Here is a 27,979-nt window from a genome sequence, read left to right as displayed (position 1 = left end):
GACTGGCCCTGAGAGGCAATGAGGGACAAAGTGCTTACACAACAAAATTGACATTACCAATAGCCCCAAACATACACTACCCACAGGTTGATAAACTGAACTTCAACTTGTGAGACTTTATTGTACAGCCAACTCTCAGTATCCGCAGGGTATTGGTTAAAGGACGCCTTTTGGATCCCAAGTACACAGATCACACTTACGTTGAAGAAAATTAAAAAAAAACAGACTGCACAGTGGAATTCCAAATGCTACGCCTTAAAGATACAACACAGAATATAAAAGTATCTAAAGTTTGAACCTACCCGACACATGACACACTCTTTATTATGGTATGATCAACACTACCTAACCTACACATGCAAGAAATGAGATGATGATGATGGTGATGAAAAATGATGATGATAATGACAATGGTGTAAGTCAAATTTCAATGAGATCCCTAATGGTCTACTACTTTTTTCTTCTTCCACTTCCCTTCTGCCACACAGCCACCCACCTGGACTCAAGACAAGTCCACCCGCTACAAGTACTTGATGTACCGCAGGTGTGCTGGACCGTAGATCATCCTGAATGGGACACTTCACTTAATATCCCTATAAAGCGTGATAATATAAATTGTCTGTGCTTCATAAAATCTGCAAATCTTAAAACTGATAAAACCGAAGAGTGACTGAACTAGAAGCTTACTGAACACATGAATAGTTTTGATTAAGGACCTTAACCCCTAAAGGACGGGTGACGTACTGGAACATCACGAGCGTGGTGGGCTGGGTGTCCGGGCGACGTATTGGTACGTCATGGAGATCTCAACATGATTTTGAGCTCTTGGGCAATCTGTGATTGTCTAGATCTATAATACACCAAATGGGAGTATATTCCACCTTACATGTGGTGTCTATGTGGAAATATTGAGTCCGCCTCGTTAGGATGTTTGCATCATAGCGCTAGCCTCTGCCAACTAAAATATGCGAGTGAGATGAGGCTTTTTTTTTTTCTTTTTTTCTTTAGCGCCATGTTCTTACTGTCTGCATAATCAGTAGTAGTAATCATAATTATCAAGATAAAATAATCTACAACAATCAGTGTATTGCATATGGCTGATGTGGAGCCAAAGACAAGACCGTGCGCAGGCAATGGAACATGGGTCACCTTGGTCTCCCACGCGGAGCACGAAAAATATTTTATTTCATCACATCACTGTGACAAAACAAAGATGCCTAGGAAACTAGTTCCTGCGCAATGCAGGAAAAGGATTGAAGTAAACTATGACCTTTTAAATTTTTTTGTACCTTCAGTAGTTTTCATGTAATTTGTAGTGGGAAACATGTGATTTTCAGCAAAAAGACCCGGACGGCGTGCACAGCTACTGTAAAACCCACCCGGACTGTAGGGGTTAAGTACACAAGCTTTCCCTAATCGATTTTGGGACACTCAATGAGGTTAAAAAAGTTATAAATAAATAACTAAGCAAGTCAAACTCAAACTCATTCTTCCATTCATATAAGTTACTAGCTCCTAATCACAATTCCTCCTTACAACATACTGGTTCTTAATCCCTATGAAACAATTATGTAGCTACAGAAAACTCACCTAACTAGAAAAAAATCCCAAAAAGTTACAAATATATAACAATTATACAAGCTTTACTCTCAGATTATTTCTTCCATACACTTCAAATTACCTGAGTGACCGCAACTTGCAATCACAAACAAAATCCTCCTCGCTTCAGGCTCACAAGAACTTGGCCTTGCCTGAGGAGAACCTGTCATTGAGCTGCCGTGCCTTCTTCATGATATTTGACTTTTGTGCTTCATCAAATTTATTAACACTGAGGTCCTCCTCCCGACTGAAGGGCCTGCGCTCCTTGGGTCCCTCATCCTTCTGCTTTCTCTGCGAATAAGGACAGGACTTGAGTATGTATGCACCCCCAGTAATGGAGCTTTATATCTTAGAGTGAGCTCTTTCTTTGTTAATTATTACTATAAGTTGCTGCCTGTTACATTTGAAGATACCTTATTTCTAACCAATAGATAACCCAAGCAGGCATCTTATTTGTGTGCTCAGTAAATTCAAATACTAATGCTCCCTTACCAATGAGACCAGTAAGACTTTATCTAACAAAGTGAGGTAATTATTTTTTTTAATAATTTTTATTTTAAGTTCCTGCCTGTCATGTGTTTGAAGATACCCTAACCCTAACCTAACTTTAACCAATATAGTTGCCATATTGGTAGACTCAATAAATTCAGATATGCTTCTGCAGTCATGAGACATTGTCCCATTTGCCCCAATACCTTCAACTCAATCCTGTGTAGGTCCACAAGGGGTTTAGCTCTCTTGGTCTTGTTGTACTCATCCACCTTCTTTGTTAGGTCCTTATCCCTCTGTCGGATAACATCATCCTCTATGGTTCCCTCCTCTTCCTTCTCCTGCTGCTGCTCCTCCTGATCCTATGGAGGAAGAGGAGGTTGTGGGTGGTGAATGAAGTGATGACAGAAAAAGATTATGAAGACATACTTACTTAACTGGCATAGACTTAATTGTACAGTAAAAAGCTTAGATGTTTATAGGTAAGGTAAAGTTGGGAGCATACACCATTAGCTGTGCATGTCCAAAGTGCTCATATCCATAACACTGGCCCTTCAGCCTGTGGTGGGTTAGAACCCATTAACCAAGGACACAGGACCAGTGCAATATTCAGGTTTATACAGCTAAGATTAATGTTCTCTGTAGCTGAGGGTGAATATGGATGAGGAAACTAAGGCTATATTTACTTAGCACTATAATTACAGCTAAATGCTATCAGAGAATGGTGACTGAATTAAATGATAAGGAAGTGTCAATGTGCATGAAGATATGACTAGAATACTGTGACTACAGATGAATACTGGTGAAGCAAACTGACAGAAATTGTTTATATAGTAGGAACTGAAGCTACATCTTTAGTTAGCAGAGAATAACAATAGTGTTGGCTGTAAGAATACTTTTGCAGAAACATGTGCAGCATTTTCATAGCAGTTTGTTGTTATTTAGGAGTGCAAGTGAGGTTCAAGATGAAACACACACTCTCATGCATGCATGCAAGTACGTACATATGCACACAAGCACGCATATGCAAGTGTACACACACACACACACACACACACACACAGGAAAGGAAGAAGGATGGAAAGTGTCATATACGAATATCAATGGAATAGTGTCATCGTGGATAGAGTTAAATGATTATTTGAGAGACAGAGAACCTGATATGGTGGGGCTGACGGAAACCAAGTTGTGTGACCCAACTGAGGTGGTGGGGATTGGAGAAGATGCATACAATATATGGAGGAGAGACAGAAAGAGAAAACAGGGAGGAGGTGTGATGTTGGAAAGGCATTAAGGTGGAGAAGGTGATTGAGGGTGAAGGCTTGGCAGAGGTACTAAAAGTGGAAACTGGTTGCTGAAGGAAGAAGGAGGCAATATGTAGTAGGGTATATGCCACCAAGAACCAATGCATGGAAGGCCCGAAAATATGAAGTAATGATACAAGACACAGTGAGTTGCTTGGATGGAAAGTTAAGAGAAAGTGAGAGAATAATTTTGATGGGTGATTTTAATTGCAAAGAGGTAGAAAGGGAGGATTGGCAAACGCAGGGAACAGAAGAGTCGTGGGGAGGAAGACTCCTGCAACTGGCAATGGAACATGTGCTGACACAATGGATTAATGAACATACTAGATTCAGGAAAGAAGGAGAGGCATCAAGATTAGACCTGGTTTTTAGCAAGGAACCGGAAGTAATAGAAAATATTAAAATAGACTACCCAATAGCTAAGAGTGACCATGCGATTGTGGAATTTGAAGTAAAAGAAAAGAGAAGGATTGACCGAGAAGAGGATCATAAAATTGGGAGAAGAAACTACTCTAAGGCAGACTTTGTTAATATGAAAACTTTTTTTGAGAATGCAAATTGGAGTGGGCTGTACAAAGCCAGGAGTACACAAGACAAGTGGGAGGAGTTTTTAAAGCTGTACAAAGAAGCCGAGAATAGATATGTCCCAAAGGTAACCAAAAAGGATGTTGGTAAAAAGGAGTGGTTTAACAAAAGATGCGAGGCGGCTAGAAAAAGAAAGGAGGAAGCCTGGAAGGGATGGAGGAGACGAGGAAGAATCAATACATGGAACAATTTCAAACAAGCAAGGAATGAATATACAAAGATTAGAAGAGAAGAAAAACGGAAATATGAAAAAGATATAATCGACAAATGCAAAGACCAACCTAAATTATTTTATAGACATGTGAGAGGCAAATTAAAGAATAGAGAAACAATCGATAAACTGAAAATGGATGGAACTACATATGAAGACCCAGCAGAGATGGCAAAGTGATGAACAACAGCTTTCAAAAAGTTTTCACAAAGGAAGACGAATTTGTACAACCACCGGGCCAGGAAAGAGGAAGGGTTATGCAGGAGATACAGTTAACGGTGCAGGAGGTCAAGGAAAGCTTGAACAAGCTGGATGTAAGAAAGGCGACAGGGCCAGATGAAGTATCCAGGTGGATCCTGAAAGAATGTAGTGAGCAACTTGCAGAGAAACTGCACTCCATAATGAGTGCCTCCCTGAATGAAGGAAGAGTACCACAAGATTGGAAGAGAGCAAACATAGTACCAATATATAAAGGAGGAAAGAGAGAGGACCCATTAAATTACAGACCGGTATCACTCACTAGTGTGGTTGCGAAGATATGTGAGAGGCTAGTTAAAAACAGGTGGTCGGATTTTTTAGAAAGGGAGAGAATGATCTCGGATTGCCAGTTTGGATTCAGGAGAGGGAGATCGTGTGTCACCAACTTGTTATGTTATTACTCAAGGGTGACAGATTTAATACAAGAGAGAGAAGGCTGGGGGGATGGAGTGTACCTGGATTTGAAAAAGGCATTCGACAAAGTACCGCACAGAAGATTAATTTGGAAAATTAAAAATAGGGGTGGAGTGGGTGACGGGCTTATTAAGTGGCTGGAGGACTTCCTAACTAACAGGGAAATGAGGACAATAATCAAGGACAAGGTTTCCAACTGGTGCCCAGTGAGGAGTGGGGTCCCACACGGTTCAGTGCTGCCACCAATAATATTTGCTGTTTATATAAATGATATGGTGGACGGAGTGACCAGCTATGTGAGTGTGTTTGCAGATGATGCAAAGCTATTGAGACGAGTCAATGATGTGAAAGACTGTGAGGCATTGCAGAGGGACCTGGACAAAATATGGGAGTGGAGTGGTACATGGTAGATGGAATTCAACCTTGGGAAATGTAAAAAAATAGAGTTTGGTAGGAGTGGCAGAAGATGTGAATATGATTATAAGATGGGAAGTGAGATAATATGCAGAGGAGTGGAAGAAAAAGATTTGGGAGTGACTATCTCAGAGAACATGTCACCGGACAAACACATCAACAGGATAACAGGACAAACTATGAATTTGCTGAGGAACATAAGGACGGCATTTGTGTATTTGGACGAAGAGATGATGAAGAAAATAATAGTTACAATGACAAGGCCAAGGTTGGAGTATGCAGCAGTGGTCTGGTCTCCTCACGAAAAGAAGAACATACGAAAGCTGGAAAGAGTACAGAGAGCGGCAACTAAGATGGTACCGGAACTTAGGGATCAGACTTACGAGGGGAGACTCAATAGCATGGGGCTCACAACCCTGGAGAGAAGAAGAGAGAGAGGAGACCTGATAGTGGTGTACAGGGTGGCGAGCGGGGTGGAGAATCTGGACAGAGAGGACATGGAAAAAAGTTGAGGACGACCACGTGTAGGCGAGATGTGAAAAAGTTTAGCTTCCCAAGCAGAAGCATTGAGCTATGGAATGGACTGGAGGAGGAGGTGGTTTGTGCAAGAAACATTCATGATTTTAAGGAAAAGTTGGATAAGAGAGGATATGGAGACAGGACAGCGCGAGTGTAGCTCTTTTCCCGTATATCACAACTAGGTAAATACACACACACACCAACCAGAAGGACTGGGGTTCGACTCCCCGGCCGGGTGAAGATAAGTTGGGTTTATCTTCTTTCACGTGTAGTCCCTGTTCACCTAGCAGTGAGTAGGTATGCGACGTCAGGCAAGGAGTTGTGACCTCGTTGTCGTGGTATGTTGTGTGTGAGTGGTCTCAGTTCTACCCAAAGATCGGTACTATGAGCTCTGTGCTCCTCCGTAGGGGAACGGCTGGCTGTCTCGAGAGAGACCCGCAGCAGACCAAGAGGTGAATTACACACACACACACACACACACACAGTGCCCCAGGGGTCGGTTTTAGCACCAGTACTCTTCCTAGTCTATATTAATGATATGCCAGAGGGAATAAACAGCTACATGAGCCTGTTCGCAGATGATGCTAAACTGCAAAGACATATAAGAAACAGTGAAGACTGCAAGGAGCTGCAAGAAGACCTAAACAAGATTTGGAAATGGAGTCAGAAATGGGAGATGAAATTCAACGTGAAGAAATGTCATGTTATGGAAATGGGAAAAAGTGTAGAAAGACCAAAATGGACATATAAAATGGGAGATGGTGAAATATTAAAGAAAGTAAATGAAGAGAGAGACCTGGGAGTAATAATGCAAGATTATATGCAACCAGGAAGTCATATAAATCGGATCTTCAGTGATACATATAACACGGTGAGAAATATAGGTATAGCATTCCACTACATGGACAAAAAAATGATGAAAAAATTAATAACTACTATGATCAGACCTAAACTAGAATACGCAGAAACAGTGTGGTCTCCACATATGAAGAAACACATAATAAAACTAGAAAGAATACAGAGGATGGCAACAAAAATGGTTCCAGAACTGGAGGGACTGACATATGAAGAGAGACTAAAGGAAATGGACTTGCCAACACTAGAACAAAGAAGAGAAAGAGGAGACCTAATACAAATATATAGGCTATTGAGTAAAATGGAAGAAGTAGATAACGAGAAATTGCTACTAAGAGAGGAACATTCCAGCAGGAATACAAGAGGACATAGTAAAAAGTTGAGGAAGGGAAGATGCTCAAGAGACATAAAGAAATATAGCTTCCCACAAAGAAATATAGAGGTTTGGAACAGATTAAGTGAAGAAATAGTATCGGCGAAGAGTGTGCAAAGTTTCAAGGAAAAGTTGGATAACTATAGATACGGAGACAGGACCACACGAGCGTAAGCCCAGGCCCTGTAAAATTACAACTAGGTAAATACAAATAGGTAAATACACACACAAGGATCCCCCAAGGATCGGTGCTGGCTCCGATTATGTTTGTAACTTAAATTAATGACATGACAGAAGGGGTGACAAGCTATACCGGTATGAATATGTTTGCTGATGATGTTAAAATAATGAGGAGGGTGGCTAATGAAGAGGACACTGTAGCCCTGAGCCAAGATCTCAATAGAATAAGTGAATGGTCATGCAAATAGGAAATGGCATTCAATACAGAGAAGTGTAGCGTGATGGAGTTTGGTAAGAGCAGTAGACGAGTATCGGGGAACTACTCTCTGAGTAATGAAAGAATCATGAAAAAAATGAAGAAAAAGATCTGGGAGTGATCATAACAGACAAGTTATCCTTTGGAAAACATATAGACCGGATAACTGGGGAAACATACAATCTTCTTAGAAACATAAAAGCAGCATTTACATACAGTAGAGCCCCACTTAGCGCGAGATCAATTAGCGCGAGCCACCATCTACCAAGAAAATACTTAATTAGCGCGAAAGCCACAGTTAGCGCGAGCAGCCACCACGACTGAATTTTGAAAATTGCGCCAAGCCGCCAAGATGCGCGGCACAAGCCACCATGATGCGCGGCACAAGCCACCATGATGTGCAGCACAAGCCGCCATGATGCGCAGCACAAGCCGCCATGATGCACGGCACAAGCCGCCATGATGCGCGGCACAAGCCGCCATGATGCGCAAGCCACCATGATGCACAAGCCGCCATGATAAGCCGCCATGATCGCCATGATGCACGGCACAAGCCACCATGATGCACGGCACAAGCCACCATGATGCACGGCACAAGCCACCATGATGCGCAGCACAAGTCGCCATGATGCACGGCACAAGCCACCATGATGCACAGCACAAGTCGCCATGATGCGCAGCACAAGTCGCCATGATGCGCGGCACAAGCCACCATGATGCACGGCACAAGCCACCATGATGCGCAGCACAAGTCGCCATGATGCACGGCACAAGCCACCATGATGCACAGCACAAGTCGCCATGATCACAAGCCACCATGATGCACGGCACAAGCCACCATGATGCACGGCACAAGCCACCATGATGCGCCACCATGATGCACGGCACAAGCCACCATGATGCACGGCACAAGCCACCATGATGCACGGCACAAGCCACCATGATGCACGGCACAAGCCACCATGATGCACGGCACAAGCCACCATGATGCACGGCACAAGCCACCATGATGCCACCATGATGCACAGCACAAGTCGCCATGATGCGCTGCACAAGTCGCCATGATGTGCTCTGCACAAGTCGCCATGATGCGCGGCACAAGCCACCATGATGCGCGGCACAAGCCACCATGATGCACGGCACAAGCCACCATGATGCACAGCACAAGTCGCCATGATGCGCAGCACAAGTCGCCATGATGCGCAGCACAAGTCGCCATGATGCACGGCACAAGCCGCCATGATGCGCAGCACAAGCCGCCATGATGCGCAGCACAAGCCGCCATGATGCACGGCACAAGCCGCCATGATGCGCGGCACAAGCTGCCATGATGCGCAGCACAAGCCGCCATGATGCGCATCACAAGCCATGATGTGCAGCACAAGTCGCCATGATGCGCGGCACAAGCCACCATGATGCACGGCACAAGCCACCATGATGCACGGCACAAGCCGCCATGATGTGCAGCACAAGTCGCCATGATGCGCGGCACAAGCCGCCTTGATGTGCGGCACAAGCCACCATGATGCACGGCACAAGCCGCCATGATGCACAGCACAAGTCGCCATGATGCGCGGCCAAGCCGCCATGATGCACAGCACAAGCCACCATGATGCACGGCACAAGCCGCCATGATGCACAGCACAAGTCGCCATGATGCGCGGCCAAGCCGCCATGATGCGCAGCACAAGCCGCCATGATGCGCGGCACAAGCCCTTACTTTAGCAGACGACGCCATGTTGATACAGGAAAAGTGCTTTGTTTACGTTGTGGATGTGGATACGAACAACTGACCTTGGCCGTGTGTGACACACACCCGGAAAATTTGGATTTGCCGGTTGTCCAAGTGTGATACTGCCTTAAGGCAGCGAGGCCGCTGACTGGATGAGCGCCAGCAATGATGTCATCGGACTCCCAGCGAATCACAAGCGTGTTTTCAGAGCTCAGCCAATCGTAGTTTTTTTTTTTTTTTTTAATGTGAGTGATTATCAAACCCAAAAGTCAGACCCACGTGTGCACCAAATATTTTTTTTCATATTGGTTACTTTATTCAATTAGCGCGAATTCAGTTAGCGCGACCGCATTCATCCACCTAATTCTCGCGCTAAATGGGGCTCTACTGTATTTAGATGAAGAAATGGTGAAGAAACTAATAACATCGATGATACATCCAAGACTGGAAAATGCAGCATTAGTGTGGTCACCTAGATTGAAGAAAGAAATTAGAAAGTTGGAAAGAATACAAAGAGCAGCGACTAAATTACCGGAAACTCTGAGAGAACATACTTATGAAGAAAGACTGGAGAAATTGGGACTAACAACACTGGAGAGCAGAAGAGAGAGAGGGGATCTAATAGCATTGTACAGGATACAAGAGGGATTGGAGAAACTGGACAGGGAAGACCTAGTGGAACGTGACAGAAGTGTGACAAGAGGCAATGGTAAGAAATTGAAGAAGAGCGACTGTAGGAGAGACATCAAGAAATACAGTTTTCCATACAGAAGCATAACAACATGGAACGGACTTGACAAGGAGACTGTGTGTGCAAAAACGATTCATGAATTTAAAGCCAAACTGGATAATAAGCGTTATGGAGACGGGACAGCACGAGCCTAGTACGGCTCTTTTCCTGTATTTCACAACTAGGAAAATACACACACACACACACACACAAACAGGATGAAAGAATGAAAGTTAAGGAAATGATAAATGAAGCAAAAAGAGAAATGCTGAAAGATCAGAAGAAAAGAAGAATTTTTTTGGAGAATGAAGAACAAAAAACTGAAGTGGTGGATAGGAGGTGAAGGGAGGGAGTAAAGGTGTTGATAGAAAGAAGGGAAAAAAAGGGAGAAGGGAAGAAAGGTTTAAAGATTGCATTCACAAACATAGATGGTCTTATATCAAAGAATATTTAACTAACTGATTATTTAAGGGAGAGTGATCCAGATATTATGTGTATAATTGAAACAAAGCTTGTAAAAGAACTGGAACTTGTGCTGGAGGGAAAGAGTAAGTACAACATTTGGAGAAAAGATAGGAAAGAAGGAAAGGGAGGAGGAGTGATGATAATGACAAAACAAAACTTGAAAGTGACTGAAGTGAGATATGGAAATGACAGTGCAGAGGTGATGGCTGTGCAGGTACTGGTAAAAGGTGGAGAGAAGAATAACGTAATAACAGCCTATGTCCCCCCTAAAACCAGAAGTTGGAATGAAGTAAGATATAACGCTATGCTGGAAAATACAATACGGGCACTGACAGATGAAAAAAAAATAATAAAAAGGTAATATTAACAGGAGACTTCAATTGCAAAGAAGTGAAATGGGAAGATTTTGTAACAGAGGGTGGTGAAAGCACTTGGGGAAGTTTTTTTTTTTTTTTACAACAAAGGAGATGGCTCAAGGGCAACAAAGAGTGTGAAAAAAAAAGGCCCACTACTCACCGCTCCCGTAATAGACGAAAGTAAAGAGTGGCGAAAAGAGAGGTCAATTTCGGGTGGAGAGGCGTCTTGATACACTTTTCTTGAAGGAGGTCAAGTCATAGGCGGAAGGCAATGCAGACGAAGGAAGGCTGTTCCAGAGTTTACCAGTGTAAGGGATGAAAGAGTGAAGATGCTGGTTAACTCTTGCATAAGGGGTTTGGACAGTATAGGGATGAGCTAGAGTAGAAAGTCGAGTGCAGTGGGGCTGCGGGAGGGGAGGAGGCATGCAGTTAGCAAGTTCAGAAGAGCAGTCCGCATTAAAATATCGATAGAAAATTGAAAGAGAGGCAACATGGTGGCGGAATTTAAGAGGTAGAAGACTGTCAGTATGAGGAGGGGAGTTGATGAGCCGAAGAGCCTTTGACTCTGTCCAAGAGAGCTGTGTGAGTGGAGCCCCCCCACACGTGATGCATACTCCAAACGAGGGCGGACAAGGCCCTTGTATATGGACAGCATCTGTGCGGGGGAGAAAAACTGGCGGAGATGATACAGAACGCCCAACCTCGAGGAAGCTGATTTAATGAGAGAGGAGATATGGAATTTCCAGTTGAGATTTTGAGGTAAGTATAGACCAAGGATGTTTAGTGTAGGAGAAGGTGACAGCTGAGCGTTGTTGAAGAATTGGGGATAGGTGTTTGGAAGATTGTGCCGAGTTGATAGGTGAAGAAATCAAGTTTTTGAGGCGTTGAAGGACACCAGGTTCTTCTTGCCCCAATCGGAAATGATAATAAGGTCTGACATTAAGTGTTCTGCAGCCTCCAGCCTGGAATCGTCTAGTTCCTGTTGAGTTGGCCTTCTATCAAAAGAAGTTGAGAAATGCAGAGTAGAGTCATCGGCGTAAGAATGGATAGGACAGTTAGTTTTGGAAAGAAGATAATCAATGAACAACAGAAAGAGAGTGGGAGACAGAAAAGAGCCCTGAGGATCACCACTGTTGATAGGTTTAGGTGAAGAACAGTGACCGTCTACTACAGCAGTGACAGATCAGTCAGAGAGGAAACTGGAGATAAAGGTACAGAGAGAAGGATAGAAACCATAGGAAGGTAGTGTGGAAAGCAAAGATTTGTGCCAGACCCTATCAAAGGCTTTTGATATGTCCAGCACAACTGAGAAAGTTTCACCAAAACAGTCAAGAGAGGATGACCAAGAGTTAGTTAAGAGAGCAAGAAGATCGCCAGTAGAACACCCCTTGCGGAACCCATACTGGCGATCAGATAGAAGGTCAAAAGTGGAAAGGTGCTTTTGAATCTTCCAGTTAAGGATTGATTTAAAAGCTTTAGATAGACAGGAAAGTAAAGCTATAGGGCGGTAGTTTGAGGGATTGGAATGGTCACCCTTCTTAGGCACAGGCTGTATGAAGGCATACTTCCAGCAGGAAGGAAGGGTAGATGTTGATAGGCAGAGGCGAAAGAGTTTGACCAGGCAGGGTGTCAGCACAGAAGCACAGTTTTTAAGGACAATAGGAGGCACTCCATCAGGTCCATAAGCCTTCTGAGAGTTGAGGCCAAAGAGGGCATAGAAAACAATTTATAATAATCTTAATAACAAGCATAAAGGAGTCAGAGGCGGGATGAGTAGGAGGAATATGCCCAGAATCGTCCAGAGTGGAGTTTTTACAGAAAGTATGAGCGAAGAGTTCAGCCTTAGAGACAGATGAGATGGCGGTGCTGCCATCAGGGTTAAGGAAAGGAGGGAAAGATGAAGAAGTGAAATTGGAGGAGATATTTTTGGCTAAGTGCCAGAAGTCTCTGGAAGAATTAGAAAAAGCAAGGTTTGGACATTTCCTATGAATGAAAGAGCTTTTGGTAAGCCGAAGAATAGATTTGGCACGATTCCGGGCAGAAATATAAAGATTATGGTTAGTGGGAGTTTGAAGGCTCTGGTACCTTTTGTGAGTTGCCTCTCTATCTTTGATAGTACGAGAACAAGCGTGATTAAACCAAGGCTTTTTAGCATGAGGAGTAAAGAAAGTCGTGGAATGTATGCCTCCATTCCAAAGACAATCACCTCTGTGATGCGCTGGGCACACACAGAGGGGTCTCTCTCCTATTGAAGCTGGTAACATATAACCTGATGACGCAGTGGGTGGAAGGAGAAACAAGGTTGAGAGGGGGTGACGAACCATCAAGACTTGATCTAATTTTCACAAAAAAACATGGAGTTGGATGAAGGAGTCAGTTATGAGTGCTCCTTAGGAAAAAGCGACCATGAACTCTTGGAGATGAAAACTTTGGAAGGGTGTGAATATCGAGAAGAGGCTTATAAGGAAAAAAGGAAAAACTACACTAAGGCAGATTACGTTGGACTCAAGACTTTCTTCAGTGGGGTAGACTGGACTGATATGAAGAGGAGTACTATTATTCAAGAGAAATATGACACTTTTATGAATATCAACAACAGAGGAATAGAGATATATGTTCCATTCAACACAGTAAAAACTAAAGAAGAGAAAACATGGTTTGGATGGAGGTGTGAGACAGCAAGAAGAAATAGAAATAAGGCATGAAGGAATTTAAAGAAAAGACCAAATCAGAACAACAGGGACAAATATAAAATAGCAAGAAATGATTATGTGAAAATAAGAAGAGAGGAGGAAGCTAAATTTGAAAGAAGAATAGTTTTTAAATGTAAAGAAGAACCAAAAATGTTTTATAAATTTGTAAACGGGAAGTTAAAAAGATATGAAGGAAAAAAATGTAATCTACGAAAAGGACAAAGAAATTGCAGAAATATTAAATAAAAATTTTAATAAAGTGTTTACAGAAGAAACCAACATTGACTGGGGTCTCAAAAATTGCAATGAAGGGAAACTGAATCATGTAAAGGTTGAGAAAGGGGAACTGATACAACTGATGAAAACCGTAGATGGAAGGAAAGCTACGAGACTGGATGGAATCTCGGGTCAAGTGCTAAAAGAGTGTAGAAATTAATTATTGAAGCCACTTCATGACATAATAACATGTTCTATAAATACAAAAAAAGTGCCCTTAGAATGGAAAAGAGCAAACATTGTATCAATTTATAAAAGTGGAGATAAAACTGAACCACTTAATTATAGACCAGTCTCTTTGACAAGTGTAATGTGCAAGATTTGTGAAAGTACAATAAAAAAACAATGGGTTGAACTTTAAAAAAAGGAAAACATGATATATGAAGAACAGTTTGGATTTAAAAAAGGGAAACCGTGTGTCACTAACTTACAACGTTTCTACTCAAGAGCAATAGACATGGTGCAAGAGAGAGAAGGGTGAGCTGATCGTGTATATCTCGATTTGAAAAAAGCTTTCGACAAGGTCTGCACAAAAGATTAATCTGGAAACTACAGCAGTGGGGAGGAATGGGCGGAAAGGTTATTGAATGGATGAAGGATTACTTAACAGGAAGAGAAATGAGGACAGTGATTGGGGAGGAGAAATCAAATTGGAGGAGAGTAGAGAGTGGAGTTCCTCAAGGCTCAGTTCTGGCACCAATAATGTTCATAATATATATAAACGATATGCCAAAGGGTATAAAAAGTTATATGAGCCTTTTTGCAGATGATGCAAAGTTTATAAGAAAAGTGAGGACAGAGGAAGATTGTGAGGAGCTGCAAAAAGACCTGGACATAGTGTATAGATGGAGCCAATTATGGGAGACAGAATTTAATGCAAACAAGTGCCATGTTATGGAAATGGGGAAAAGTAAAAAAAGACCAAGGAAAACATACAGGATGGGAGAAGAAAACTTAAAGGTGGTACATGAAGAAAAAGATTTGGGAGTAACGATGCAAGACACACTTTCCCCAGAAAAGCACATAACAAGCTGTTTGGAGAAACCTACAGGATGATGCAAAATATAAGGGTATCATTTATGGACAAAGAAATGATGAAGAAAATAATAACAACAATGATAAGACCAAAGCTTGAATATGCTGCAGTTGTGTGGTCGCCTCACAAAAAGAAGGATATCAGAGAGTTGGACAGGATACAGAGAATTGCAACTAGAATGGTCCAAGAACTCTTGAATATGATGTATGAAGAAAGATTGAAGGAGATGGACTTGATGACACTGGAACAAAGAAGGGAGAGAGATCTGATCATGCTGTATAAGTTGGTAAATAAGTTTGATGAGGTGGATAGAGATGATCTCTTCTTAACTGTGAGAACACAGGGGGTGAGAGGACATAGGATGAAAATTAATAAAGGAACCTGTTTGTGTGACCTAAAAAAGTATAGTTTTCCCACGTAGAATTGTTAACACATGGAACAGCTTGCGGGAAGAGGTGGTGGAGGCGAACAGTGTCCAAGAAATGAAGGAAAGGCTGGATGAATGGAGATATGAAGACGGGACTATTAAGCCCCTATTACACGAGCATATGTTCAAACGCGCAATATAGCAACGATTGTCAGCGAGAGAAGAGAAGTTGTCACCTCCACCACATCCAGTGCTACACTGACCCACAGGCCAGGTTGGCCGAAACCAGATACGTGTAATAGGGGCTTAGAGCTCGGGCCCGTGGACTAAATACACACACACACACACACACACACACACACACACACGAGCATAATGCCCAGGCCCTGTAAAACTACAACTAGGTAAACACACACACACAAACACACACACACACACACTAGAAAAAGAAAGGAGGAAGCTTGGAAGGGATGGAGGAGACGAAGAAGAATCAACTCGTGGAACGATTTCAAACAAGCAAGGAATGAATATACAAAGATTAGAAGAGAAGAAAAGCGGAAATATGAAAAAGATATAATCGACAAGTGCAAAGACCAACCCAAACTATTCTATAGACATGTGAGGCAAATTAAAGAAAAGAGAAACAATCGATAAACTGAAAATGGATGGAACTACACATGAGGACCCAGCAGAGATGGCAGAAGTGATGAACAACAGCTTCCATAGTTTTCACAAAAGAAGACGAATTTGTACAACCACCGGGCCAGGAAAGAGGAAGGGTTATGCAGGAGATACAGTTAATGGTGCAGGAGGTCAAGGAAAGCTTGAACAAGGCGACTGGGCCGGATGGAGTATCAGGGTGGATCTTGAAAAAATGTAGTGAGCAACTTGCAGAGAAACTGCACTCCATAATGAGCGCCTCCCTGAGTGAAGAAAGGGTACCACAAGATTGGAAGAGAGCAAACATGTAACGGCTGCCGGTCTGGTTGCGTGTAGCCCAGACGGGTCTTGGGGGGATGAACAGGCGTGAAGGGAAACACTCCGCTGCTTTTAGGTGAATATATTCTTAACCTAAGTACAGGGGCGTTGGAGAGAGCCGAGACTGTTAGGTCTGATGTAGGGCTCTCGAGAAGGAGTGAAGACGAGAGGCTCGAAAGGTAATGAAGTGACGACCGGTCACGTACGTCAAGGTGACCTTTAAGTTGACGAAATGCTTATTACACATACCGAAACGATCGTACGATCAACACTGACAAGTGACATTCCTACAAACGGTGGCGTGATCTATCTGAAGTGGGTTTTTTCCAGTGATACTTGCATTCCTAATCCATGGTGATATATAATAATAATAATAATACACTGATATAACTACAACTACTATAACACTGCTCGGTCACCTACCAGTGATCGTGACCTCGCGATGTCCAAAAAATCTAATTAGTAGTTTACCATACATAGTGTGATCTTGTTGAGCAGACTGCTTATGGCACAATTACATTAAAACAATGGCTATGCAAGAATATTTGTGTAGTAATGACATAAATAATGAGAGGTAAAACACAGCGTGTGTGATATAATTCATTAAATATCTCTCAAAGGATAAACATAAGGATGCAAGTATATGTAGTTATCAACTGGCATAGTTACAGAACATGAAAAGCACATCTAGCTCCTAAAAAAAATAGGAGGGAAACACAGTACAATGTCAAGATACAGGAGCAGGGGAATGCCAGTTTTCTTTCATTTTACTTGCATGAAAAAAAAACTACCTTGCCTGTGACTTCCTTGCATCCTGTCGCCTCATCTGAACAATCAAATAATCGTGCAGGACAGAGTTCCTCTAAGAAGGTAGCACACGACGACGAGACTGACGAACATCAGAACCACCGGCACAAAAATTCCAGGGTACAAGTAGGTGAGGTGCAAGTATTCAGGCAGCATTTCCTCCAGGGTTTCTGCAAACTCTGTTTCGTTTGCAAAAGACAATGAATTAAGAGAATTTGTCACATAAGAGATGCTGGAGAAGTGAATGTTATCGAGAGACCGCAGAGGAAACACTCGATGGGAAATATTGGCAGTGAAAACCAAACGGATCCGTGATGGGTACGTCGTTATGTTAGTGGAGCGGATATAGCATGCTTCCACTATGGCATAATGACCAATTACCTGTTGATAAGTGGTACCCTCCGGGCAGATTACTGATACATAGAATGACTGAGGAAAGTAGAAATAATGTAAACCATGAAAGTTCTTATGAAAAACTGGTGTTGGGGGTAGTTGCTTGTAAGGGAACAGGGAAAGAGCGTCAGACGCGTTCACCCAGGTGAATGCGATCTCACACACTCCTCCCCGAACAGGTAGGAAGGCAAAAAGAGATGCAGAGCAATAGAATCGCTTGAAGACCGTCTCCTTGCAATATTTCAATAGTGAGTAGCTTCCCGTTGAATACAGAGTGAAGTCCTTTGCAATTAAGACAAGAGACAGGGTCGTGTCTGGGGTCAACACACTGTCCTTAGCGGAGAAGGGGAATGGAACAATTTCATGTGTCTCAAACACATCTGCCGTTTGGAACGGAACATGAATAATTATGGCATCGGGCGTGAGGCTGGACTCAATCAAAGGGTAAAAATATTGACTCATGTCTGAGTTGTACAATGGCTTGAGACTATAATTTTGATACCCGATATGGATAGTCATTATCAAATCGTGTAGAGGAAACAAGGCAGGTGTGACTCTACCGTGCGCCGCATCTACCATGTTGCTAACAACCGGCTGATTCGCCATTGTGACAGATTCAATGACATTTTCCAGTACATGCAAGGCCTGATCTAGAAGGAGAAACTGATTTACCTGGTCTATCTGCTTGACAACTATGTTGACAACTTCTGCCATCTTATTCGTGTGCTCTAGCAGTTCCTCAATGTGAGTATGCAATCGCGCAAGTTTTTGCAAATTTTAAGGGAGGAAAGAGAGAGGACCCATTAAATTACAGACCGGTATCACTCACTAGTGTGGCTGCGAAGATATGCGAGAGGCTGGTTAAAAACAGGTGGTCGGATTTCTTAGAAAGTGAGAAAATTATCTCGGATTGCCAGTTTGGATTCAGGAGAGGGAGATCTTGTGTCACCAACTTATGTTATTACTCAAGGGTGACAGATTTAATACAAGAGAGAGAAGGCTGGGGGGATGGAGTGTTTTGAAAAAGGCATTCGACAAAGTACCGCACAGAAGACTAATTTGGAAAATTAAAAATAGGGGTGGAGTGGGTGATGGACTGATTAAATGGCTGGTGGACTTCGTAACTAACAGGGAAATGAGGATGATAATCAGGGACAAGTTTTCAACTGGTGCCCTGTGATGAGTGGAGTCCCGCAAGGTTCGGTGTTGGCGCCAATAATGTTTGCTGTTTATATAAATGATATGGTGGACGGAGTGACCAGCTATGTGAGTTTGTTTGCAGATGATTCAAAGCTATTGAGCCGAGTGAATGATGTGAAGGACTGTGAGGCATTGCAGAGGGACCTGGACAAAATATGGGAGTGGAGTGGTACATGGCAGATGGAGTTCAACTTTGGGAAATGTAAAAAAATAGAGTTTGGTAGGAAAATGTGAATATGATTATAAGATGGGAAGTGAGATAATATGCAGAGGAGTGGAAGAAAAAGATTTGGGAGTGACTGTCTCAGAGAACATGTCACCGGACAAACACATCAACAGGATAACGAGACAAACTATGAATTTGCTGAGGAACATAAGGACGGCATTTGTGCATTTGGACGAGGAGATGATGAAGAAAATAACAGTTACAATGATAAGGCCAAGGTTGGAGTATGCAGCAGTGGTCTGGTCTCCTCACGAAAAGAAGAGCATAAGAAAGCTGGAAAGAGTGCGGAGATGGCAACTAAGATGGTACCGGAACTTAGAGATCAAACTTATGAGGAGAGACTCAATAGCATGGGGCTCACAACCCTGGAGAGAAGAAGAGAAAGAGGAGACCTGATAGTGGTGTACAGGGTGGCGAGCAGAGTGGAGCATTTGGACAGAGAGGACCTGTGTGTGTGGAACGAGAGAGAAACGAGAGGACATGGAAAGAAGTTGAGGGCGACCACGTGTAGGCGAGATGTGAAAAAGTTTAGCTTCCCAAACAGAAGCATTGAGCTATGGAATAGGCTGGAGGAGGAGGTGGTTTGTGCAAGAAACATTCATGATTTTAAGGAAAAGTTGGACAAGAGCGGATATGGAGATGGGACAGCGCAAGCGTAGCTCTTTTCCCGTATGTCACAACTAGGTAAATACACACACACACACACAAGATACAGGAGTGATGACGAACCAGCAAGACTGAACCTGGTACTGACGAAGGGAGTGCACCTATTAAATGAATTAAGATATGTGTGTCTCATGGGAAAAAGTGATCATGTAATAATAGAGTTGGAAACCAATGAGGAAGTCACTGAGGAAGATGAATCATACAAAGGAAAAAGGAGAAACTACAGGAAAATGGACATAGAAAATCTCAAGAAATATTATGAAAACCTGGACTGGGAAAAGTTAAGAACAAACGAGGTGCAGGAAAAGTATGATATTTTTATAGAGGCATATGAGACAGTCAAAAAATATGTCCCATTATATAAACCAATAGAAAGAGGAAAGCAAGATTGGTTTAATGCAGGATGTGCAGGTGCAAAGAAAAAAAAGAGACAAAGTGTGGAAAAGATTGAAAAGAAATAAGAACCAAAGGAATAAAGACTTTAAGATAGCAAAAGATGAATATGTGAAAATAAGGAGGGAGGAAGAGTAAGGATACGAAAAGGATATTGTTGAAAAGTATAAGGAGGAACCTAAATTGTTCTAAAGATTTATAAATGGAAAAATTAAACTAAAGAAAAAAATAGAAAGACTGAAAGATGAAAATAAGATTATTGAAGTTCCTAAAGGTATGACTGAGCTACTAAACAAGAGGTTTCAATATGTTTTTACAAAAAAATCACAATTTAATGAACCACAAGATGATAAAATAGATGTTCAAATGGATGAAGTAATAGTAACTAAAGAAGAGATATATAAAAGAATGGAGGAGCTGGAAGAGAGGAAAGCAATAGGACCAGATGGAGTTTCAGGTTTTATTTTGAAAGAATGCAGAAATCAGCTGATTGGAACGGTTTATGACATCATAAAGTGCTCAATATCAACTGGTAAAGTACCGAAGGAATGGCAAAGGGCTGAGGTGGTCCCTATATATAAAAGTGGGAAAAAGGAAGAACCTCTGAACTGTAGACCAGTATCATTGACCAGTATAGTTTGTGAAATATGTGAAAAAGTGATAAAGAAACAATGGACAATTTCTAGAAGAACACAATATAATTACAGAAAAACAGTATGGCTTTAGACAAGGGCGTTCATGTGTAACAGACTTATTAAGCTTTTACTTGAGAGTGACGGACATAACACAGGAGAGGGATGGATGGGTAGACTGTGTGTATTTGGACTAGAAGAATGCTTCTGACAAAGTTCCACATACAAGACTATTATGGAAGCTGGAAAATAAAGGATTGCAAGGGAAAATGAAAAACTGGATGGAAAGTTACTTAAAGGGAAGAGAAATGAGAACAGTGGTAAAGGACATGAAATCGGAATGGAGAAATGTAGATAGTGGGGTGCCTCAAGGATCGGTACTGGCACCAATACTTTTCCAAGTATATATAAATGATATGCCGGAAAAAGTAAATAGTTACATGAGCTTGTTTGCAGATGATGCGAAACTGCTGAGACACATAAGAAATAGTGAAGACTGAAATTCTGCAAGAGGACCTAAATAAGATTTGGGATTGGAGTAAGAAATGGGAGATGGAGTATAATGTGAAGAAATGTCATGTAATGGAAATGGGAAAGAGTGAAAGGAGACCAAAATGGACATATACAATGGGAGATGGAGAAATATTAAAAGTTCAATAAGAGAGAGATCTGGGAGTGATAATACAAGATAATCAACAGTCATAGAGTCATATAAATAGGATATTTGGAGATACGTATAGAATGGTAAGAAATATAGGAATAGCATTCCACTACATGGATAAAGATATGATGAAAAAGATGATTACCACTATGATTAGACCAAAGATGGAATATGCGGAAACTGTGTGGTCTCCCCATAAGAAGAAACACGTGAAAAAAAATAGAAAGAATACAAAGGATGGCAACGAAGATGGTTCCAGAACTGGAGGGATTGTCATGTGGAGAAAGGTTAAAGGAAATGGACCTGCCAACATTGGAACAAAGAAGAGAAAGGGGAGACCTAATACTAATTTACAAATTGTGGAATAAAATGTCAGAAGTAGATAACGAGGAGTTGCTACTAAGAGAAGTAAGAAACACCAGCAACACACGAAGACACAGTAAAAAACTAGAAAAGGAAGATGCTTGAGAGACATAAAAAATATAGCTTCCCGCAAAGAAACATAGAGGTTTGGAATAGACTAAGCGAGGATGTAGTATCAGCGAAACTGTGTCCACAACTTTTAGGAAAAACTGGACAAGTACAGATATGGAGACGGGACCACACGAGCATAAGCCCTGGCCCTGTAAAATTACAACTAGGTAAATACAAACACACACACACACACCTTGGCCTTTTTGGCACGGTCAGCAGGAGTGTCAGTCCAAATGGACCGGTCACCTTTCTCAGCTGGGGTCTTGCGGAGGAACTGCCTTGCCCCCAAACCACAGAAGTTGGGCTTGTCCTCAGGAAGCTCCGTCATCCATGATTCCCTCTTCATAGGTTTGTCAGAGACCTTGAGGGGTGAGAGATGTGGAGAACAATTAATAAAGAAAGAAAGAGATCAACTTTTATGAACAGAATAGAATAGAATACAAACATTTCATATTCTGAATTACTGTGCATCAGGGAAATAATAACAACTACTACTTGTGATATGTTCCTCCAGCTTGTCCAGCAACCTTCTGCAACACCAGAAAAAAAGAGGATATTGGAGTACCAAAAGATATTAAACAGGGAGAAAATACAATAATATATTTTCTGCCACTCATTCTGTGCCTTCCATTCAGCTTGTCCTATATCTTCTTCCTGAAACATTAGAAAAAAGTATGAGAATGTCAGGGTAGAAAAATAAATTGTTACGAATTACAGTGTCTCCCTAACTGCAACTCATTTTGTTCCTTCATTTCAGCTTGTCTTGCATATCCCTACAGAATTGGATACAAAAGCATAAAAAAACATGAAACAGGCAAAAATTACAATGATTTATCTGTCAACATTCACGCACGGTGTTGTCTCTCCAGCATGTTATCCACCCCTCTGCAATATTGGAAACAAAAAAGATAAAAGCATAAAAACATTAAGCTGGGAAAAATTACAATGCTTTATATGCCAAAATTCCTTCGCTGTGTCATGTTTCTCCAGCATGCTATCCAGCCCTCTTCAAAATTGGAAATAAATGTGTTAAAAATAAAGGCATCAAAAATATTAAGCTGGGAAAAATACAACAATTTATTTGCCAACATTCACTCACTTTGTCACGTCCTTCCAGCTTGTCTCGCATCCTCCTGGCTCGCTCCTCCAGCTCCCTTGCTCTGTATTCCCCTGGATCCACCTTCTCTGCAGAGGGCACAGGTCCCACTACTGGCTTTTCCTCCTCCTCTTCCTCCTCTTCATCAGTGCTTTCTTCCTTATGTGTATCCTCTGTGGGTGGAATGAACCCCTTAGGCAGCATGGGGCCCACCACAGATCTTCTCTCATTGGATCTAGGAGGTGGAGCTGACTTTCGATTACCCCCTTGAAGCATGTGAGGGGGTAAGGCAGGGCAATACTCCTCACTCTCATCCTCTGATGTTTTGCCACCTGGGTCTTGTTGGTTCTGATCCTCCTTTGCAGAAGTAGTGGTGGTGGGGGTCCCTGTCTTCTTCATATGTGGGGGAAGGGCAGGCATTAAGTCATCTTCAGCTTCCTTCTTATCGTTGTTGTCATCTGTGGTGCCAAACAGAAGCACAGGTTATTATTTAACTATATGATGAATCAAAGTCAAGTGTGTAGTATGTATAAATCTTCAAAGCTTTGTGGTGGGAGGATACAAACATAATTTTTTTATCATACTTGTGTTTATTACCCACATTGGTGAAAGATTTTTTTATTTTTTTTATTTTTTTTTAATTTTTTATTCACATGCCTTTTTTCTAAACAGTTATCAAAATATTTTCTGGGCTAAGAAGGCAAGGAAAGCTTAGTTTGGAAATATGATATGGGTTAATGCATTAATTAAAACAATTGTGTCTGCCTGTCACCTCATAAGTAATAGTTATTATTGGCTCCAGTGGTATTACCATAAAAATGACCAGTGTTGCCTGTACAGCTGAAAACTGACTATATCCTAGCATTTCACGGTAGTGGTGGAGTGCCAACATGAGTTTTGACTGGGGATGCTTGCAACTTCTTGACCCCAACCATTCTTAACTTAGGAAAATTATTTGCAGCAGCTGGCTGAAGTGAGTTTAAGTGAAGGGAAGAAAAAACAGAGATGAACAGTTTTCGATAGATAAAGTTGTATAGATGTATAAGATATTTCACAAAAAAAAGTTTCAATCACTGGAGTGTGACTGGTCCATAAGGGACAAATATCTGGCATACAACCCAAAAGTCAACCCTGCTCACTGGGTTGCTTCCATAAGACAATCCTGAGTGACTTAAGTCAATGGATCCTGCCATGAGTTAATTAGGATTGGAGGCCTGCACGTAGACTTGCTAAAATGGACATACAAGGATGGTGTGATAGGGTCGGTGAGGCAGCACACCTCGCTCCTCAGCATATGCTACCACAGATTGATTGACTATCATGAGATAAAACCTCTGGTGAGGGCATAATCAATGACTGGGAAATTATTTAGGAAAACTGATCAGGCATAGATCATCCAGCCATTTTGACCAAGATCTATTTATAAACTAACAGAATCCTGCCTTAACTTTTTTTATACTAATTTATCACCACTAAAATAGTAACCTATTGTCATAAACTAGTAACCTATTGCATCTACATACAGTAACCTATCACAGCTATAAAAGACAGCTATCGCCAATCTGACTCTAGCACTTTTGCATCTGTTTTCCAGTGATAAAAACTATCTCATGTGAAAAAGTAGTATCATATTTTACAGAAATGAAGTCTGAATATCTGACATAGCCTGCCTACCAGTTTTGCTAAAATATAGCCTAAATAATAGTATTGCTTGGTAAAAACTAGTTTTATAAACACACCATTATCTCATTTTCTACTTGACTAACAGCTCTTCTTTTTGTAATATCCCAGAAAACTGTAAGAAATAGTGTAAAGATCTGAGCAAGTGTGAAAATAGCCGTGCAATGTGTGGGGAACCTGCAATTCATTATATGAAGTGCAGCATTAACACAGGAGTTTAACACTAAACATCAGTCGATGTCCATCATTTATTTAATCAAACCTGATGCGGTTCACACAGATGGCCATCGTTTTTTAATCAGACTCTTGCATGCCACTAATATGAATGCCTGGATCAAATTTCAGGGGTTCTTTAACGTCCTGAGCAGTCTGCCAGCATATCTGACCCTCGTGGATTTAAGAGAAGGCCACTATAGTCCGACATATCTAAGCTGGCGCCTCTGACGTAGGTAGCTCCCAATACGGTGGTGTCACGTCTCCAACTCACCTCCCAAACCACGCCCCTCACACCTTTCCCTCTCTCTCTCGTACAAAAAAAAATATGTTTTTTATGAATGATTCTCTATTTGTGAGTGAATACAAAGAAATTTGTACAACACTTGGCACCGTTGCCTCCGTGCCGTTGTCAGCTCAGGTCAGGGTCATATGCTCCTCCCAACCCAACACACTACAGTTGCGCTGCCTGCCTTAATTATGGCATTTCAGCCATATTTTGGTGTGTCTGCCATCTGCCATATACTGTCTGCCATATGGCATAATTTTGATAAAATATGGGGTTAAAAGCGGTTTAAATCTTTCCCTCGAGTTCAGGAAAGCCTCCGGTAGGCAGAGTACTGACCGACAACATTCTCTCGCGGCCACCCGTAGACTTTCGACTGTTGTGTTTCTCAAAACTATTTCTCACACACACACACACACACACACACACACAGAGAGAGAGAGAGAGAGAGAGAGAGAGAGAGAGAGAGAGAGAGAGAGAGAGAGAAGGGTATGAGTGGCACGGTACGCGAGGTCAGTTGGAGACGTGGCAACAGTGTATAAAGGGCTGTCTACGTCAGAGATGCCACTTTAGATGTGTCTGACAATAGTCCTCATTAAGCCTCCATAAAGCCCACACCTAGCAACTCTCGGGAAAACACAGGGAAACTCAGAGACACGTCAGGAGGAAAGGATGGGAGAGAAGGTGAAGATTATGATGTCCATTATGCAAGTAAGCTAAGGCATGGCTATGCACAAAATTGAATTGCTATATGCATTTTTTGTGTGTAGAAGTATTAATAATTATATTGTTTTAAATTGGTATCCCTACCCAGCTCTGAGGATGAATAAATGTGAGTAGTTGGAAAGTTTTGTTTAGTCAGCGCAATATCTGTGATCATATGCCGGAGAGAGACAGAAGGGGAAGGAATTATAGGAGAAGGGAGCAAATCCCAAGAGACGGGACACAACCCCAGATTAATACCTGGTACCATCAACCGGGGTGACTTTGGACAGCTTTCAAGGTTTTTTGCTTATGAAATTTTTGACTCTGGGCCTAGGATCGATGCTGAGTGTGCATTTACTCTGTATTGTTAAGGGTGTCATGGGGAGTGAAGCCCCCCCATTAGGTAGATTACATTAGGTTAACCCCTTCACTACGGCCGGGCCAAAACAGCGCCCCGCGCCGTATCTGAGATCGGCGCGCGCGCCAAATTTCAAATGTCGCTATTGAATATAACAAGATTTCAGCCATAAACTCAACATAATCATTATGTATTATATGTGAAAACATGCAGAAATAAATGGTGCACATAAAGAAACTCACTACAGCTGGGCCAAAACAGCACCTCGCGCCGTATCCGGGATCGCCGCGTGCGGCAAATTTCAAATGTCGCTATTGAATATAACAAGTTTTCAGCCATAAACTCAACATAATCATCATTCATTATATATGAAAACATGCAGAATTAAATGGTACACATAAAGAAACATAAATTAATTGATAATTTTGAGATGTAAGCATATGTATATAGAGATAAAATAACTCTTATATTGGCTAAAGCGAGCCAGGATGCAGTATGCGCATCCTTGGATAGGGTACGGGGCACGTAAGGATGCAGTATATGCATCCTCATGTTGAAGGGGTTAAGTTAGTTTAAATGCATTCGGTAAGCGGTGTGGACCAGTGGAAGTGCCCAGCGGAGTATGGGATGGGGCGACGGTGAGGGCGGTCCACTACGCTGGCTGGTGATAACGGATGGGAGCGGGGTAGCAGCATGTGTGCACCTCAGGCATTGAAGTCAATCATATAGTTATGAGGAAAAGAAATCTGTCTCCATAATATAAAGCATCATATTTTACCCAGAAATAAACAGTCAGTGTCTCAAAATTAGTAGGCTACTCTCCTCAACAATCTTCATTTACATTATTGACTTTCATTTATGAGAGGAAGAGAAGTGAAGTATGCTGCCCCGTCACCAGCCTGTGTTGATTACTGCTCCTCCTTGGCTTAGGCCGTCTCTAAACTACACGGAGCAGTTTCGTGCCGCACACCCTAACTACATTTCACACCCACTACCATGATTATTACACAACGTATCGCACTTTGGATTTCACCGCTGTGTTTATAGAGTTAAGACATAATTAGCAACTGTTTTCACCTATATCTCAGGATCATTCGATGGAAATGATACCCGTCGTTTATGGGTTAACATACCATCGGGGTTAGGTTTGGCAGAAGGCAGCCGAGGGCAATTCGCGTCCCCTTCACTGTCCCTGTCTCCCATGGCGTCTCTTTTACACCTTTTTCCTTTGCAACACTTAATTAACGAGATGAAGAGGGGAGTCTTCCTTCTTCTTCTTGAGTGTTTTATGGGGCTAGTTAGGCTCTGAAACCACGGCGGCACGGCCTCTGTTTGTTGCTCTTGCTGTACAGGTGACCCGTTGGAGAGTCAGGCCTTCGTATCGGCACCGCGTCCCGTGGCCTTGGTCTTGTCTTCGCATCAACATAGAGTCCCTTGATTTTTGATAGAGAGAGTACCGACAACCTAAGATTTGGACGCCATATTTAGCCAGTTCTTTTCCGCGCTTTTCAAACACTCGCACACGCTCTCTCGTATATACACATACGAGTCGTCCACTGAAACTGGGAACACGTGTGTCAGACCTGCACACCTCTAATAACGGCCACATGGGACCCAGCGGCCAGTGAGCTCTTGGAAATTAAATGAGAGACATGCTGCAGTTTGTACGTGTCTATACCAACAAGTGTCGACAACCCACCATTACACCCTTATAACTTTAGCATAATTTGGTCACCAGCGCTCGGAACGTGCTGAAAGAAAGTGATAGGAGATTATTGTTAGCCTTACGATCAGTACGGTCAGTATACGCCTCCTTTGTCTGGTGGTCAGCGTGCCTGGCTACTACTCCGTAGACCCGGGTTCGAATCCCGGCCCGGGCAGTCGGCGTGCAGCCCACCCAGCTGTTCATGTGATGGCATTGTTCCTCCCTGCTGCTTTGTGTAGGCTATACCTGCAACAATACACTGTCAGTAAATCAATCTTTTCCTTTTTTTTAACAGGAAAGGAAGCAGCTCAAGGGAAACAAAACAAAGAGAAAAAAAGTGTGGAAAAAAGCCCGTTAATCGCTGCTCCTACTAAAGAGAAAAGTATAGAGTGGC

At 42.2% G+C, this 27,979-nt stretch overlaps 1 protein-coding gene across 1 annotated transcript; it reads right to left on the bottom strand.

Moving 5' to 3' along the window:
- Positions 1–101: 101 nt before the first annotated feature.
- On the bottom strand, positions 102–27,265 carry LOC126997349 (GPALPP motifs-containing protein 1-like). The gene is made up of 5 exons (XM_050858404.1): positions 27,014–27,265; positions 22,642–23,096; positions 21,736–21,903; positions 2,295–2,450; positions 102–1,890 (listed from the first exon to the last, which is right to left on the bottom strand). Exons 1-5 carry the CDS (start codon positions 27,081–27,083, stop codon positions 1,732–1,734), a joined length of 1,008 nt encoding a protein of 335 aa, XP_050714361.1. The 5' UTR covers positions 27,084–27,265; the 3' UTR covers positions 102–1,731.
- Between the last annotated feature and the right edge of the window lie 714 nt (positions 27,266–27,979).

This window comes from Eriocheir sinensis, chromosome 12 (genome assembly GCF_024679095.1).
Source record: "Eriocheir sinensis breed Jianghai 21 chromosome 12, ASM2467909v1, whole genome shotgun sequence".
Lineage (NCBI taxonomy): Eukaryota > Metazoa > Arthropoda > Malacostraca > Decapoda > Varunidae > Eriocheir > Eriocheir sinensis.
The sequence above is the reverse complement of the archived record's forward strand: the minus strand, read 5'-3'. Positions and strand labels throughout refer to the sequence as shown.